Below are 14,513 nucleotides of genomic sequence, written 5' to 3' on the forward strand. Positions count from 1 at the left end.
TGGTTCGACGAGGCCCCTGAAAATCCACCCATGGTCATCACGGCCAGAGTGGGAACCGGCCTCGTCAAACGAATCCTTGTCGACACGGGAGCAGACTCGAACATTATGTTCCGCAACGTGTTCGATGCACTGGGGTTAAGGGACGCCGACCTATCGACTCACCAGCACGGGGTCATCGGATTAGGCGACCACTTCATCAAGCCAGATGGATTGATATCCCTGCCGATTTCCGTAGGGCAGGCCCAAGGCCGAAGATCGGCAATGGCTGAGTTCGTGGTTCTCCGAGATTCCACGGCCTACAACATCATCTTGGGAAGGAAGACGATTAACGATGTTGAAGCCATAATCAACACAAAGCTACTGGTCATGAAATTCGTTACCGACGACGGATCTATAGGGTCCATTAGGGGAGACCTAGAGACGGTGGTCGCTTGCGACAACGCCAGCCTCTCCCTAAGGAAGAAATCTAAAGAGGCGTCGGGGGTGTTCCTAGCTGACCTGGACGCCAGGGTAGACGACAAGCCCAAACCAGCACCGGAGGGGGACCTAGAAAAGTTCAGGGTCGGTGACACGGAGGGAAAGTTCACGTTTGTCAATAGAAACCTTCCACATGAATTGAAGGAGCCTCTGGAGGAAATGATCAGGGCCAATGGGGATTTATTCGCCTGGACACCGGCCGACATACCGGGCATAAACCCCGAAGTCATGTCACACCACCTGGCCGTCAAATCGGAAGCACGTCCGGTAGCCTAGCGGAGACGAAAGATGTCGCGGGAGAGGGCAGAGGAGGTGGCCAGACAGATGGCCAGCCTCCTAGAAGCAGGTTTCATACGGGAACTAGACTACTCGACCTGGCTCTCGAATGTAGTTCTTGTAAAAAAGTACAGCGGCAAGTGGAGAATGTGCGTAGACTACTCCGACCTCAACAAGGCATGCCCTAAAGATTGTTTTCCCCTCCCTAACATAGACGCACTCGTCGATGCGGCGGCGGGCTACCAGTATCTGAGCTTCATGGATGCCTATTTCGGCTATAATCAGATACCGATGCACCGACCCGACGAGGACAAGACAGCATTTATAACGCCTGGGGGAACCTTCTGTTACAAGGTGATGCCCTTCGGCTTAAAAAACGCAGGGGCAACATACCAAAGACTGATGAACAAAATATTTCACGACCTCATAGGCAAGACAGTGGAAGTCTATGTAGACGACATCCTCGCGAAAGCTACGCGAGCCGACGACCTCCTGAATGATCTGGCAAATGTATTCGCGTCTCTCCGACAATACAGTATGAGGCTCAATCCCCTTAAATGTGCCTTCGCCATGGAAGCTGGAAAGTTCCTAGGATTCATGATAACCCAAAGGGGGGGGTGGAAGCTAACCCTGAGAAATGCCAAGCGATACTCCAGATGAAGAGTCCGGGTTGTATCAAGGACGTCTAGAGATTGACAGGACGACTCACCTCGTTATCCCGTTTTCTCGGAGCTTCGGTAACAAAAGCCCTACCCTTCTTTAACCTCATGAGGAAAGGGATAGCATTTGAATGGACGCCCGCATGCGAGGAAGCTTTTAGACACTTCAAGGAAATCCTGGCGACACCCCCTGTACTCGGAAAGCCAAAGGCCGGGGAGCCGTTATACCTATACCTCGCCATAACAGGAGAAACCCTGGCTGTGGTTTTGGTACGAGAAGAAGGAAGGGCTCAACAGCCCGTCTATTTCGTGAGTAGAGCCCTACAAGGGGCAGAACTAAGGTACAACAAACTGGAAAAACTAGCTCTGGCACTCTTGACCTCTTCGCGGAGGTTGAAACAATACTTCCAAGCTCACCAGATTGTCATAAGGACGGATCAAGGAATCCGACAAGTGCTCCAAAAACCCGATCTGGCGGGAAGGATGATGACTTGGTCCATTGAACTTTCTCAATATGACATACGGTACGAACCCCGGCAAGCAATCAAGGCACAAGCGATGGCTGACTTCTTGGTAGAAGTGACGGGGGATCCAACCGAAGAAACAGACACACGGTGGAAGCTCCATGTGGACGGAGCCTCCAACCAGACGTCCGGGGGCGCCGGGATCATCCTGGAAAGCCCAGCCGGGGTCGTATACGAGCAGTCAATCAAGTTCGAATTTCCTATCTCGAACAACCAAGCAGAATACGAGGCCCTCATAGGGGGCTTGGCCCTAGCAACGGAAGTTGGAGTGACAAGGTTGGAAATATGCAGCGATTCACAAGTGGTCACCTCCCAGGTAAACGGGAGCTACCAAGCCAGAGACTCACTATTACAAAAATACTTAGAGAAAGTCAAGGATTTGAGCCAGAAGTTTGAGGAGGTCACGATCCACCACGTTCCAAGAGAAAGGAACACACGGGCAGATATCCTATCAAAGCTGGCTAGAACAAAACCAGGAGAAGGTAACCGGTCTCTCATCCAAGGTATGATGAGGGATCCGGCGGTCACTCTGCACCTGTCAAGGCTAAGCCCCTCATGGTTGGACACCATCACCAGCTTTTTAGAAAACGGCAAACTCCCTGATGACCAAAAAGATGTTAAGAAACTGAGAAGGGAAGCAGCCAGGTACGCGATCATCCAGGGGTAGCTGTTCAGAAAAGGACTCAACCAGCCCCTATTGAAATGCCTACACCCCGACCAAACGGACTACGTCCTCAGGGAAGTCCATGAAGGGTGTTGCGGCCATCACATAGGGGGCAAAGCCCTAGCAAGAAAATTAATCCGAGCTAGATACTATTGGCCATCAATGATGGCAGACTCTAAAGAATTTGTCAGAAAGTGCGTCAAGTGTCAACAGAATGCCAATTTCCACAAGGCACCGGCGTCCGAACTAAGCTTGTTGACGTCTTCCCGGCCATTCTCTCAATGGGGAGTTGACCTCTTGGGACCCTTCCCGGTCAGTCTTGGACAATTCAAGTACCTCATAGTTGCCATTGACTACTACACCAAATGGATAGAGGCCGAACCGCTAGCCAGCATATCCTCATCCAATTGCAGGAAGTTCATGTGGAGGCAAGTGATAACACGGTTCGGCATCCCGGAAATCGTTATCTCGGACAACGGGACGCAATTTACCGACAAGAAGTTCACGAAGTTCCTCACCGACCTGGGCATAAGACAAAAGTTCTCCTCAGTTGAGCATCCCCAAACAAACGGACAGGTCCAATCCGTAAACAAAATCATCCTGTTGGGACTTAAGAAGCGGCTGGATGATAAAAAAGGTGCTTGGGCCGACGAGGTCGCCTCGGTCCTCTGGTTCTACCGTACAACCGAACAGTCATCTACCGGAGAAACTCCTTTTCGACTAACATATGAGCTAGACGCGGTAATACCCATGGAGATCGGGGAGCCAAGCCCACGACTACTTTTGAAGGGAGTAGAGGAAGCTGTGGAGAAGGACCTAATAGACGAAGTCAGAGAGATGGCCCACCTGACGGAAACAGCGCTGAAGCAAAGAATGGCCCTGCGCTATAACACCAAAGTACTCAGAAGAGAGTTTGAACCAAACGACCTCGTCTTAAGGCGTAATGACATCGGCCTACCGACCCCGGGATAGGGCAAACTGACGGCAAACTGGGAAGGTCCCTACAGAGTTAAAGAGGTGATTGGCAAAGGCGCTTTCAAGTTGGAAAGACTCAATGGTAAAGAGATCCCAAGAACGTGGAACGCGAGCAACTTGAGAAGGTTATACTCCTAGCGCGCGTGATGGTTTACCGACCAAACGAGCTAAGTAGTCAATCCGTGAAATTGTACTTTCCGCTATGGCTTATAGACCTTCTGTGCAATTACCGACTAACATATACTTGTCAAAAGTTTTGTTTCTTTTGTCTTGTTTACTTTTCATGGACAACCCATTGCGCAAATGAGTTCCACGCAACACGACAATGATACGCGGCCCTGGGACTGATCACCCCGGGAGCCCATCAACTACCACAATAGCAAACGGCTACACTAAAAAGCCACGACCTGGCTCAGCCAGAACACCATCAATACGGTTGAGCGAACAGGAACAACAAACCAATAACGGTGAATATAAACGACAACACAACCACACGAATAAGAAAGTATTAACTACGATAAAACGGGCAAACGACCCAAGAAACCTTCTGTTCACAAGAGCTAAAACAAAACGGCAGGCAAAAAAGTTTTATACAGAACATAAGAAATCATTTCCTAGGCACGTCAACAATCTTGCCATCTTTGATCACCTTAAAGACACCAATTTCCGATGTGTCGAAATCAGGAGCAACAATTTTGACCTGAGCCTTAAGGGCCTCCTCGGTCGCCAAGATTGCGCCCTTCCCCTGCTTAACGACTTCTTTATACTTTGTTTTCAACTCTGCAAGCTCAATTTCGACAGCTTCCTTCTCTTTCTCTAACGCGGCCACCCGCCTTTGAGCCACGCCAACCTGACTCTCCAAAGTCATTTTCCGCTCGACAAGCCGGGAAACCATGGCGTCCGACTCTTCTAATTTTTTTCTCGGCAGTAGAAGCTTTCTTCTCGGCGGCGGATGCTTTCTTCTCGGCAGCGTCGAGCTTCTCATTAGATTGGGTCAGTTGCTCCCAAAGAGTTTTGACTTCGCGCTTAAATTCATTATTGGCCTTCCCAGCAGACTCCAACCTCCTGCGGAGAGATTCCATCCCGAACAACTCAAACTCGGCCTTTCGAGCTATCACTGCGCCGCACAGGAGGATACGATACATCCACCTCGCTTGCCCAGCAAGGGATGACTCGTGGAAGTGCTCTTCAGTACCAGGAATCAACTGAGAATCTATAAAATTCCCAGCGTCAAAATTTTTCTCCATCACAGTAAGAACCCCCTCGAGACTACTGGACGTCATCCTCCTTTTGAGGCTGGGCACCTCCTCCACCTCATCGTCGGCCGCTGGGTTGGACGTCGAACCCCCAGTACCAACCGCTTCGCGGAAGGGGAAAACGCGCACCTCCTTGTCGCTGCGAGCCAAGGCACCTTTAGCCGAGGTACCGATCTCGTCGGCCACAGCCCCTTGCTCGGAAGTGGCCTTGCTCTTGTCCTCCGGGGGAGCAGTCGACTTCTCATTGGCCGCCTCATCGTCACTTGCACATAAAAAGGTCTGGAACAAGTTAGGGAGACCCGTTATCTCGGCAGACATTCCCACTGTAACAAGAAAAGAAAATTATTTAGTCGCGATGAAATATTGAAAAAAGCAAGAAGCGAAAGGCAAAGCAAGTTAAAACTTCTCACAAATATAGTTCCGGCCGACTTCTCGGTCACCCATAAGGAGGTGAGGATTCACATGATTCCTCCCGAAGACTGCTAGTAACACATCGGCAATCTTCCTATCCACCGCAGACATACCCTTGTAGGACACTTTAATAAAGGCATTGGACCCCGCCCCGAAGCTCCAATAGGTCGGGATGAGGCGTGTCCCCTCTAACGACAGCCAAAAAGGATGACGACCTTTGACGGGGCGAACCTTGAAATACTTATCTTTGAACCCATGGTAGGAGTCCTCAAACAAGACAAAAATCCTCCGACCTTGGGCAGACCAGAAGGACATGAACGCCTTCTTATGTTTCCCCTCCTTTGAAGGGTTTGTAAGGTTGAAAAAGAAAAGAAAAACGTCCACAGACACCGGCAGCTCGAGATATTCACAAACCATCTTGAAACAGTGGATTGAAGCCCAACTGTTCGGATGCAGCTGCGACAGCGCCACGGATATCCGACCCAGAAGCGCCATTTGGAAGGCGGAGAAAGGAATACGAACCCCCACTTGCGTAAACATGGATTTATAGAACCAAATCCAGTCGGCAACTCGGGGAGCATGGAAGTTGATCTCATATAAACGCTCGTGGGGAGCCGGGACGTAGACATCATAGTTAGCCTCCTCGTCGGTACCACCGCATAAATACTCATTTTGGCGGAACTCGGTGAGCTCATCCTCGCCCATTTGATTGGGGGAGTCCCTCAGATTGGAAACCACCCAGCGTAGGGGTCGTACGCCGCGAGAGAAGGGGAAGTCCGAGAGGCGATGCGAGCCATACCTACACGGGGGGACCATCCAGTCAGTCTAAGAGGTCGGGTACTCAGAGTGAATGCAGAAGCTCTATTCTGCAACTAAGACTAAACACGGCTAAAAAAGATAAGACTCAAATAAAGACTACCATAGAATGGCAACCCCCCTAACACACCTACTTAGGGCCTAAGATCAACCATCATGCAAAGCTAAACAAACGGCATGCACAAAAAGGAAGCAATGGCAGAAGCAAAAGAACAACGAAAGAGGAAAAAAATGCACAATTACCTGCACTGATAGCAAAATCCGAAAGGAAGACAACAACGACGTCCTGGAACTGCTGAGGGAGAAGAAGATGGGGATAGCAGAATCGGAAACGGAAGGATAAACGACGAATGAACACCAAAGGCATCGCATAACAGTTTTAAAACCACCACCAAAAGGAGCGCGAAAGCCGAGGGGCATATTAGTCTTTGCACGGAGGGTTTTAAACCCATTTATGAACATTTAATGCTCCACACGAAGAACGAGGCAACAAATGATCGCCCCAGCAGCAAACAGGCACGCGCGTAAGAGGTACGTCCCCTCCACGGACGGCCGACTTGGCGACAACGCATGAAGTCAGAAATAACACGCCACCAACAGCCCACGCGACTATTGCTGACGCGTTGGGGGTACTGTTACGGCCTGGCCCAAAGGAAACTCAGGCCGACCCGACCCACTTACTACCCGACCTGAACAGTCGGATGATGCGCCCATATCCGACCCGAACACGCGTCCGGGACAGCTGGCCGCCACAGCTGTACAAGGAAACTTCGAAGAAGGCGGGTTCTGCCCTCGTGGGACCCACATCTGACATAGTATATAAGGGGAGGGTCTTACCCCTCCCCCAAGGTACATCACATATTCCACCTAACCAATTCCTCATCTGCACACTAACTAACTAGAGCGTCGGAGTGTCTTTGCAGGTGACACACCCTCCTTCCTTCGACAACGAGAGCTTGGCTACCCGGCAGACCCGATCCCAGCACAACCGCGATTGAAGCGTTCCCACCTCCTCAAATATCCACCCGAACCGTCCGGTAACCGTTCAACCGAACAATACCTATTTTTGGTTTCTGATAATTTTTTTCAAAAATTTTAAAATTTTAATAAAAAATATTTTTTTCGGTCTTTGATATTTAATTTCATAAAACTGATTAGTTTTTTTGTCAATAATTTTTCAATAGAATATACTTATATGGCACCTTAATTATTAATATACTATTTATTTAATTTTATAAGTAAAAATAATTTAAAATTCACTAACTTAGTTTTACACAATAAATTTAACTAATGTATTTAAAAAAAGTAACAAAAAAATATAAAAAAATAAAACAACTTTGACAATTATCCTTAAAAGACAATAAGATTCAAAAAAAATTCGTCAATCCTAATTGACTCGTAATGGATAAATCGACAATTTAACATGTTATGTAGGCTTATTCCGTTAATATAGACATAAAATATTAACAAATGGACTAATCGATCTTATAAAAGTAGAGATCAAGGATAAAAAATGTATTTTTTATTGAGAACTTCGTTGTCTTTTAAAATAATTATCAGGACCATTTAAGATTTTTGTCAAAATTAAAAATATGATAAAATTAGCTAAAAAATTGATAAATTATTTATTAATTAAAAAATTGACTAATTAATATTAAAAATGAAAATTTTATTTTATCCCATGCTTTAATAAATACATTTGTCTCTAGTTAAAAGTTATGACATGTTATATTATTGTTATCCTATATTATATAATCTAAGTATTTTAAAATTTTTATTAGAAATTACGAAATAAGTTTAAGATGGTATAAGTGTAAGATATTGTAATTTAAGAATAAATTCATCTAAATTAAAATAGCCTATCTACTTAATATATTAAAATTGGGTTTTTTCCCAACTAATAAATGTGAGGTGTCGATCTCTCGTGACTCCGTTTTCCCTCCAAAATGAACTTTTCTATTCTCTATTCTAAATTATTTTATAAAAAATATCTTTATTATAATTATATTATAATTAATATTTAATGAATAATACATAATTATACCAATTTAAAAGCATATCTTTATTATAATTATATCAAATCAATATTTAATACTTTATTAAACTACTTATCAATTATCAATTAAAAATACTTTTAATTATTTTAATAATAATAATAATAATAATAATAATAATAATAATAATAATAATAATAATAATAATAATGATAATTACCCGTGATATCATTTATTGAACAAATATAACATAAAAAATATTATTTATTTAAAATATTATTTATTGTATATAATTCATAAAAAAATATATTTCACTTTTATTATTGATTAGAAGATAACCTATTTATATTTTGATTAATTTTATTTATTATTATTATTATTATATTTAATTTACAGAAAGATAAATTAATAACCATATTATTATTTATTAATATATTAATATTAATAATGATTACATACAAATTATTTAATATTTAATATTTTTATATTATTTATTTTTTATATATTTTGATATATTTATAAATGTTTTTTATTATTTTTATATGCTATATATTTACCTCTACTATTTAAAATTTTTAGATCTATCATTACTTTTGAACGTATTTCTTAATTTATTTTTTATAATTCATTGAATACAATTTATTACAGTAAATTAATTATATCAACTAATTGATTTAATTAGATATTTAAATATCACACGATTTATTATACTTCATATCAATCAAATAATTGTAATTTATTATATCAATTATTTTAATTCATTAATTTATAAAGGTACATAATAGCATAGATGATTTGTTACTTATAATGAGTAAATACAATAAATACAGATTAATTTAGTTAAAAAAATCATTGTCTCATATGTTTTTCTATTTATTTTTTAATTTATTAAATCCAATCAATTATAATAAATAATTATATCAACGAATTAATTTAATCAATTATTTCCTAATTTATTTTTTTGAATTCCATAAATCAAATAAAATCAATTATAATAATTATTTGTATCAACTAACTGATTTGATTAATTCTTAAAAATATTTTTATTTAATTTATTTTATTTATTTAAATACATGAATTATAACTTATTAGTTATTTAATTTTATTACGATAAATATCAAATTCTATTCCGAATATAAAAATGTAAAATTTTATTCCTTCTATTTTTATTTTACCACTATAAAAGACCATATATGCTAGAAGAAAATATCATTCATTTACCAATTACTCTTTCATTAGGTAGCTTTTACAACAATTCTTTTTCTTCCTATGAGGCGTCGTCGCAAGAAGTCAACTATCGTGGACACAAACCACCACACATTCTTCAACTCCCGTGCTCATCATTCAGAGCAATATATGATATATTATCTATGAAGCAGTTATATACCATGGTGTTATCATGTATGCATAAATAAAAAAAATTCTGTAATTAAACTTAAGTCATTTACCTGTTTGTGTGGTATATTATAGTGTGAAATTACTTTCAATTTGTGTTGTGCAATGATATTATGGTTTAATTTAAGCTTTTATTTTAGAACTGTGTTATGATTTTATCTCATTATTTTCTCTTAGATATCAAGTTGATGTATTTTTATTTATTATTATTGAAATGGATGTGTGGTGGACGAAATTGTGATTCATTCTTTTCACTTCAACAATCCCAGGTAATGGCTCCAAAAACTTGGTGTCAATGCCATGGTTCACAACTTCGCACAACTAACCAGCAAGTGCACTGGGTCGTCCAAGTAATACCTTACGTGAGTAAGGGTCGATCCCACGGAGATTGTTGGTATGAAGCAAGCTATGGTCATCTTGTAAATCCCAGTCAGGAGGATAAAATTATGGAATTTAGAAAATCAAATATGATTAATAAAAATAAACAGAAAATAAAATGGATAGAGATACTTATGTAAATCAAATAGGATAAAAACAATGAAAACATCCCTAAAAGTAGCTTGAACTTACTAAAAACTACCTAAAAACAATGTCAAAAAGCGTATAAATTATCCGCTCATCACAACACCAAACTTAAATTGTTGCTTGTCCCCAAGCAACTGAAAATCAAATAGGATAAAAAGAAGAGAATATACTATAAATTTAGAATATCAATGAATATTAGTTCTAATCAGATGAGCGGGACTTGTAGCTTTTTGCTTCTGAACAGTTTTGGCATCTCACTTTTTCCTTTGAAGTTTAGAATGATTGGCTTCTCTAGGAACTTAGAATTTCAGATAGTGTTATTGATTCTCCTAGTTAAGTATGTTGATTCTTGAACACAGCTACTTTTTGAGTCTTGGCCGTGGCCCTAAGCACTTTGTTTTCCAGTATTACCACCGGATACATAAATGCCACAGACACATAACTGGGTGAACCTTTTCAGATTGTGACTCAGCTTTGCTAGAGTCCCCAGTTAGTGGTGTCCAGAGCTCTTAAGCACACTCTTTTGCTTTGGATCCTTTTTACCCTTGCCTTTTGGTTTTAAGGGCTATTGGCTTTTTCTGCTTGCTTTTTCTCTTTTTTTTTTCAAAATATTTTTTTTCGTCAATTATTTTTATTTATTTATTTTTTTCGCCATTCACTGCTTTTTCTTGCTTCAAGAATCAAATTCATGATTTTTCAGATTGTCAATAACATTTCTCCTTGTTCATCATTCTTTTAAGAGCCAACAATTTTAACATTCATAAACAACAAGATCAAAAATATGCACTGTTTAAGCATTCATTCAGAAAGCAAGAAGTATTGTCACCACATCAATATAATTAAACTAAATTCAAGGATAAATTCGAAATTTATGTACTTCTTGTTCTTTTGAATTAAAACAATTTTTTTTTATTTAAGAGAGGTGAAGGATTTATAGAATTTATTCATAGCTTTAAGACATAGTTACTACATACTAATGATCATGTAATAGATAAACATATAAAAAATGAAAAGTAGGAAAAAAAATTTTAGAACAAGGAATGAGTCCACCTGAGTGAGGGTGGCGCCTTCTTGAAGATCCAATGGTGCTTTTTGAGCTCCTTTATGTCTCTTCCTTGCTTCTGTTGCATGATCCCTAGTGATTTTGGTGTTCCTATCCTTATTTGCTTCCAATAATTATGTGGAGGAACATGTATCCCCTGAGGTATCTCAGGGATTTCTTGATTTGCAGTCAAATATTCTACCACTGAGCTATAAACCGTTTAGATGAGTCTTTCCATCTCCCATGACTCGGAGGTGGAAGCTTTTTGTCTTTCCTTTTTCTCTTTTTTTTCTCTTTTTTTTTTTGAGGTTTCTCTGAATTGTTGATTTTTTAGTTTCTCTTGACTTCCTCTTCAGAGTCCTTTCAGGTTCATGATCTGCTTCAATAAGAATGTTCTTGTCCTTGCTCCTGCTCATATAGGGAAGAAGAGAACAAGAAAAGAAAGAGGAATCCTCTATGTCACAGTAAAGAGGTTCCTTATTGTTAGTAGAAGAAGAAAGGAATAAAAGTGAAGAATCCAATCACAATGGTGAGGATAGAGGCAGTGATTGGAGATGAAGAGAGGTGAAGAGAAGTGTTAGTAAATAAATAAAATAAATAGAAAGAAATGAGGGGGAGAGAAATTCGAAAATAATTTTGAAAAATGGGTTAGTAATTTTCGAAAATTAAAACTAAAATTTGAAACAATTAATTAATTAAAAAGAATTTTTGAAAGAGAGGGAGGTATTTTCGAAAATTAGAGAGGGAAAAGTAGTTAGGTGGTTTTGAAAAAGATAAGAAACAAACAAAAAGTTAATTAGTTAGTTGAAAAGAAGATATTAAAATCAATTTTGAAAAGATAAGAAGATAAGAAGTTAGAAAAGATATTTTAAATTTTTTTTTTGAAAAAGATAAAATTTTGAAAAAAATATGATATAAAAGATATGATTTAAAAAGATATGGTTTTGAAAAGATAAGATTGAAATTAGTTTTTGAAAAATATTTGAATTTTAAAATCACAATTAATGACTTGACTCACAAGAAATCACAAGATATGTTTCTAGAACTTAAAATTTGAATCTTTCTTAACAAGAAAGTAACAAACTTGAAATTTTTGAATCAAAACATTAATTTTTGATGCAATTTTCGAAAATATGATGTAAAGATAAGAAAAAGATTTTGAAAATATTTTGAAAAAGATTTTTGAAATTTTCGAAAATGATGAAAAAATGGAAAAGATATGATTTTTGAAAAAGATTTTAAAAAGATAAGATTTAAAAAGATAAGATATTTTTTTGATTTTTGAATTTTTTTTTGGATGAGAGAGAAAAACACTAAAAATACTCAATGCATGAAAATTTTGGATCAAAACACATGATGCATGCAAGAACACTATGAATGTCAAGATGAACACCAAGAACACTTTGAAGATCATGATGAACATCAAGAACATATTTTTGAAAAATTTTCAAGAAAAGAAAACATGCAAGACACCAAACTTAGAAATTTTTTTATGTTTAGACTCTATGAATGCAAGAATGCATATGAAAAACACCATACAACACAAAACAAGAAAATATGAAGATCAAACAAGAAAGTTCATCAAGAACAACTTGAAGATCATGATGAACACTATGAATGCATGAATTTTTTCGAAAATTTTATGCAACAAAAAGATGAACATGCAATTGACACAAAACTTATGACTTGACACAAGACTCAAACAAGAAACACAAAATATTTTTGATTTTTATGATTTTCTAATTTTTTTTGTATTTTATTTGATTTTTTTCGTAAAATATATACGAAAAATAAAATAAGAAATTCAAAAAATTTTAATATGAATTCCAGGAATCTTCGCAATGTTAGTTTAAAGCTCCAGTCCAGGAATTAGACATGGCTTAATAGCCAGCCAAGCTTTTGTGAAAGCCCCGGTCCAAAACACTAGACATGGCCAATGGCCAGCCAAGCTTTAGCATACAGCTAATAATCAAATTAGCTTGCCTCTATGAAAATGGTTTTGAAGCCTCAGTCCAAAAGAATTTAGACATGACTTTACAGCCAGCCAGGCTTCAACATGCTTCATGAAACTCTAGAATGCATATTAAAAAATTTTTTGAATAATTTTCGAAAATAGGGAGAAGATTTTGAAAAGATTTTCGAAAATTTTTTTTAATAAAATAAAAATTACCTAATCTGAGCAACAAGATGGACCGTCAGTTGTCCATACTCGAACAATCCCCGGCAACGGCGCCAAAAACTTGGTGGACGAAATTGTGATTCATTCTTTTCACTTCAACAATCCCAGGTAATGGCTCCAAAAACTTGGTGTCAATGCCATGGTTCACAACTTCGTACAACTAACCAGCAAGTGCACTGGGTCGTCCAAGTAATACCTTACGTGAGTAAGGGTCGATCCCACGGAGATTGTTGGTATGAAGCAAGCTATGGTCATCTTGTAAATCCCAGTCAGGAGGATAAAATTATGGAATTTAGAAAATCAAATATGATTAATAAAAATAAACAGAAAATAAAATGGATAGAGATACTTATGTAAATCAATAGTGGAAATTTCAGATAGGCGTATGGAGATGTTGTGCTCCTCTTGAATCTCTACTTTCTTATTACATTCATCCAATCCTTCTTACTCCTTTCCATGGCAAGCTGTATGTAGGGCATCACCGTTGTCAATGGCTACATCCCATCCTCTCAGTGAAAATGTTCCTATGCTCTGTCACAGCACGGCTAATCATCTGTCGGTTCTCAATCAGGTTGGAATAGAATCCCTTGATTCTTTTGCGTTTGTCATCACGCCCAGCCTTCAGGAGTTTGAAGCTCGTCACAGTCATTCAATCCCAGAATCCTACTCGGAATACCACAGACAAGTTTAGACTTTCCGGATCCTCATGAATGCCGCCATCTATCTAGCTTATACCACGAAGATTCTGTTGAGGAATCTAAGAGATATGCGCCCGGCCAAGAGTAGAACGGAAGTGGTTGTCAGTCACGCGCGTTCATAGGTGAGAATGATGATGAGTGTCACGAATCATCACATTCATCAAAGTTAAGTGCAACGTATATCTTGGAATAAGAATAAAAGAGAATTGAATAGAAAGTAATAGTAATTGTATTGAAACTTGAGGTACAGCAGAGCTCCACACCCTTAATCTATGGTGTGCAGAAACTTCACCGTTGAAAATACATAAGTGAAAGAGGTTCAGGCATGGCCGAATGGCCAGCCCCCAAAACGTGGTCACTGGATCAAAATACAATCCAGGGATCAAAACCAAGATGATAATATGATAGTAAAGAGTTCTATTTATAATAAACTAGCTACTAGGGTTTACATAAGTAAGTAATTGATGCATAAATCCACTTCTGGGGCCCACTTGGTGTATGTTTGGGCTGAGCTTGATCTATCCACGAGCTGAGGCTTTTCTTGGAGTTGAACTCCAAGTTATAACGTGTTTTGGGCGTTCAACTCCGGATCATGACGTGTTTCTGGCGTTTAACTCCAGAC

The 14,513-nt window shown here is 39.0% G+C and overlaps 1 protein-coding gene across 1 annotated transcript; it reads left to right on the forward strand.

Annotated features, from left to right (window-relative positions):
* The first annotated feature begins 1,520 nt into the window (after window positions 1-1,520).
* Window positions 1,521-3,572, forward strand: LOC114924548 (uncharacterized). Its single transcript, XM_029289411.1, has 2 exons — window positions 1,521-2,581; window positions 3,014-3,572. Exons 1-2 carry the CDS (start codon window positions 1,521-1,523, stop codon window positions 3,570-3,572), a joined length of 1,620 nt encoding a protein of 539 aa, XP_029145244.1.
* The last annotated feature ends 10,941 nt before the right edge of the window (window positions 3,573-14,513 follow it).

The sequence above is a fragment of the Arachis hypogaea genome, chromosome 10 (assembly GCF_003086295.3).
Source record: "Arachis hypogaea cultivar Tifrunner chromosome 10, arahy.Tifrunner.gnm2.J5K5, whole genome shotgun sequence".
Taxonomy (NCBI): domain Eukaryota; kingdom Viridiplantae; phylum Streptophyta; class Magnoliopsida; order Fabales; family Fabaceae; genus Arachis; species Arachis hypogaea.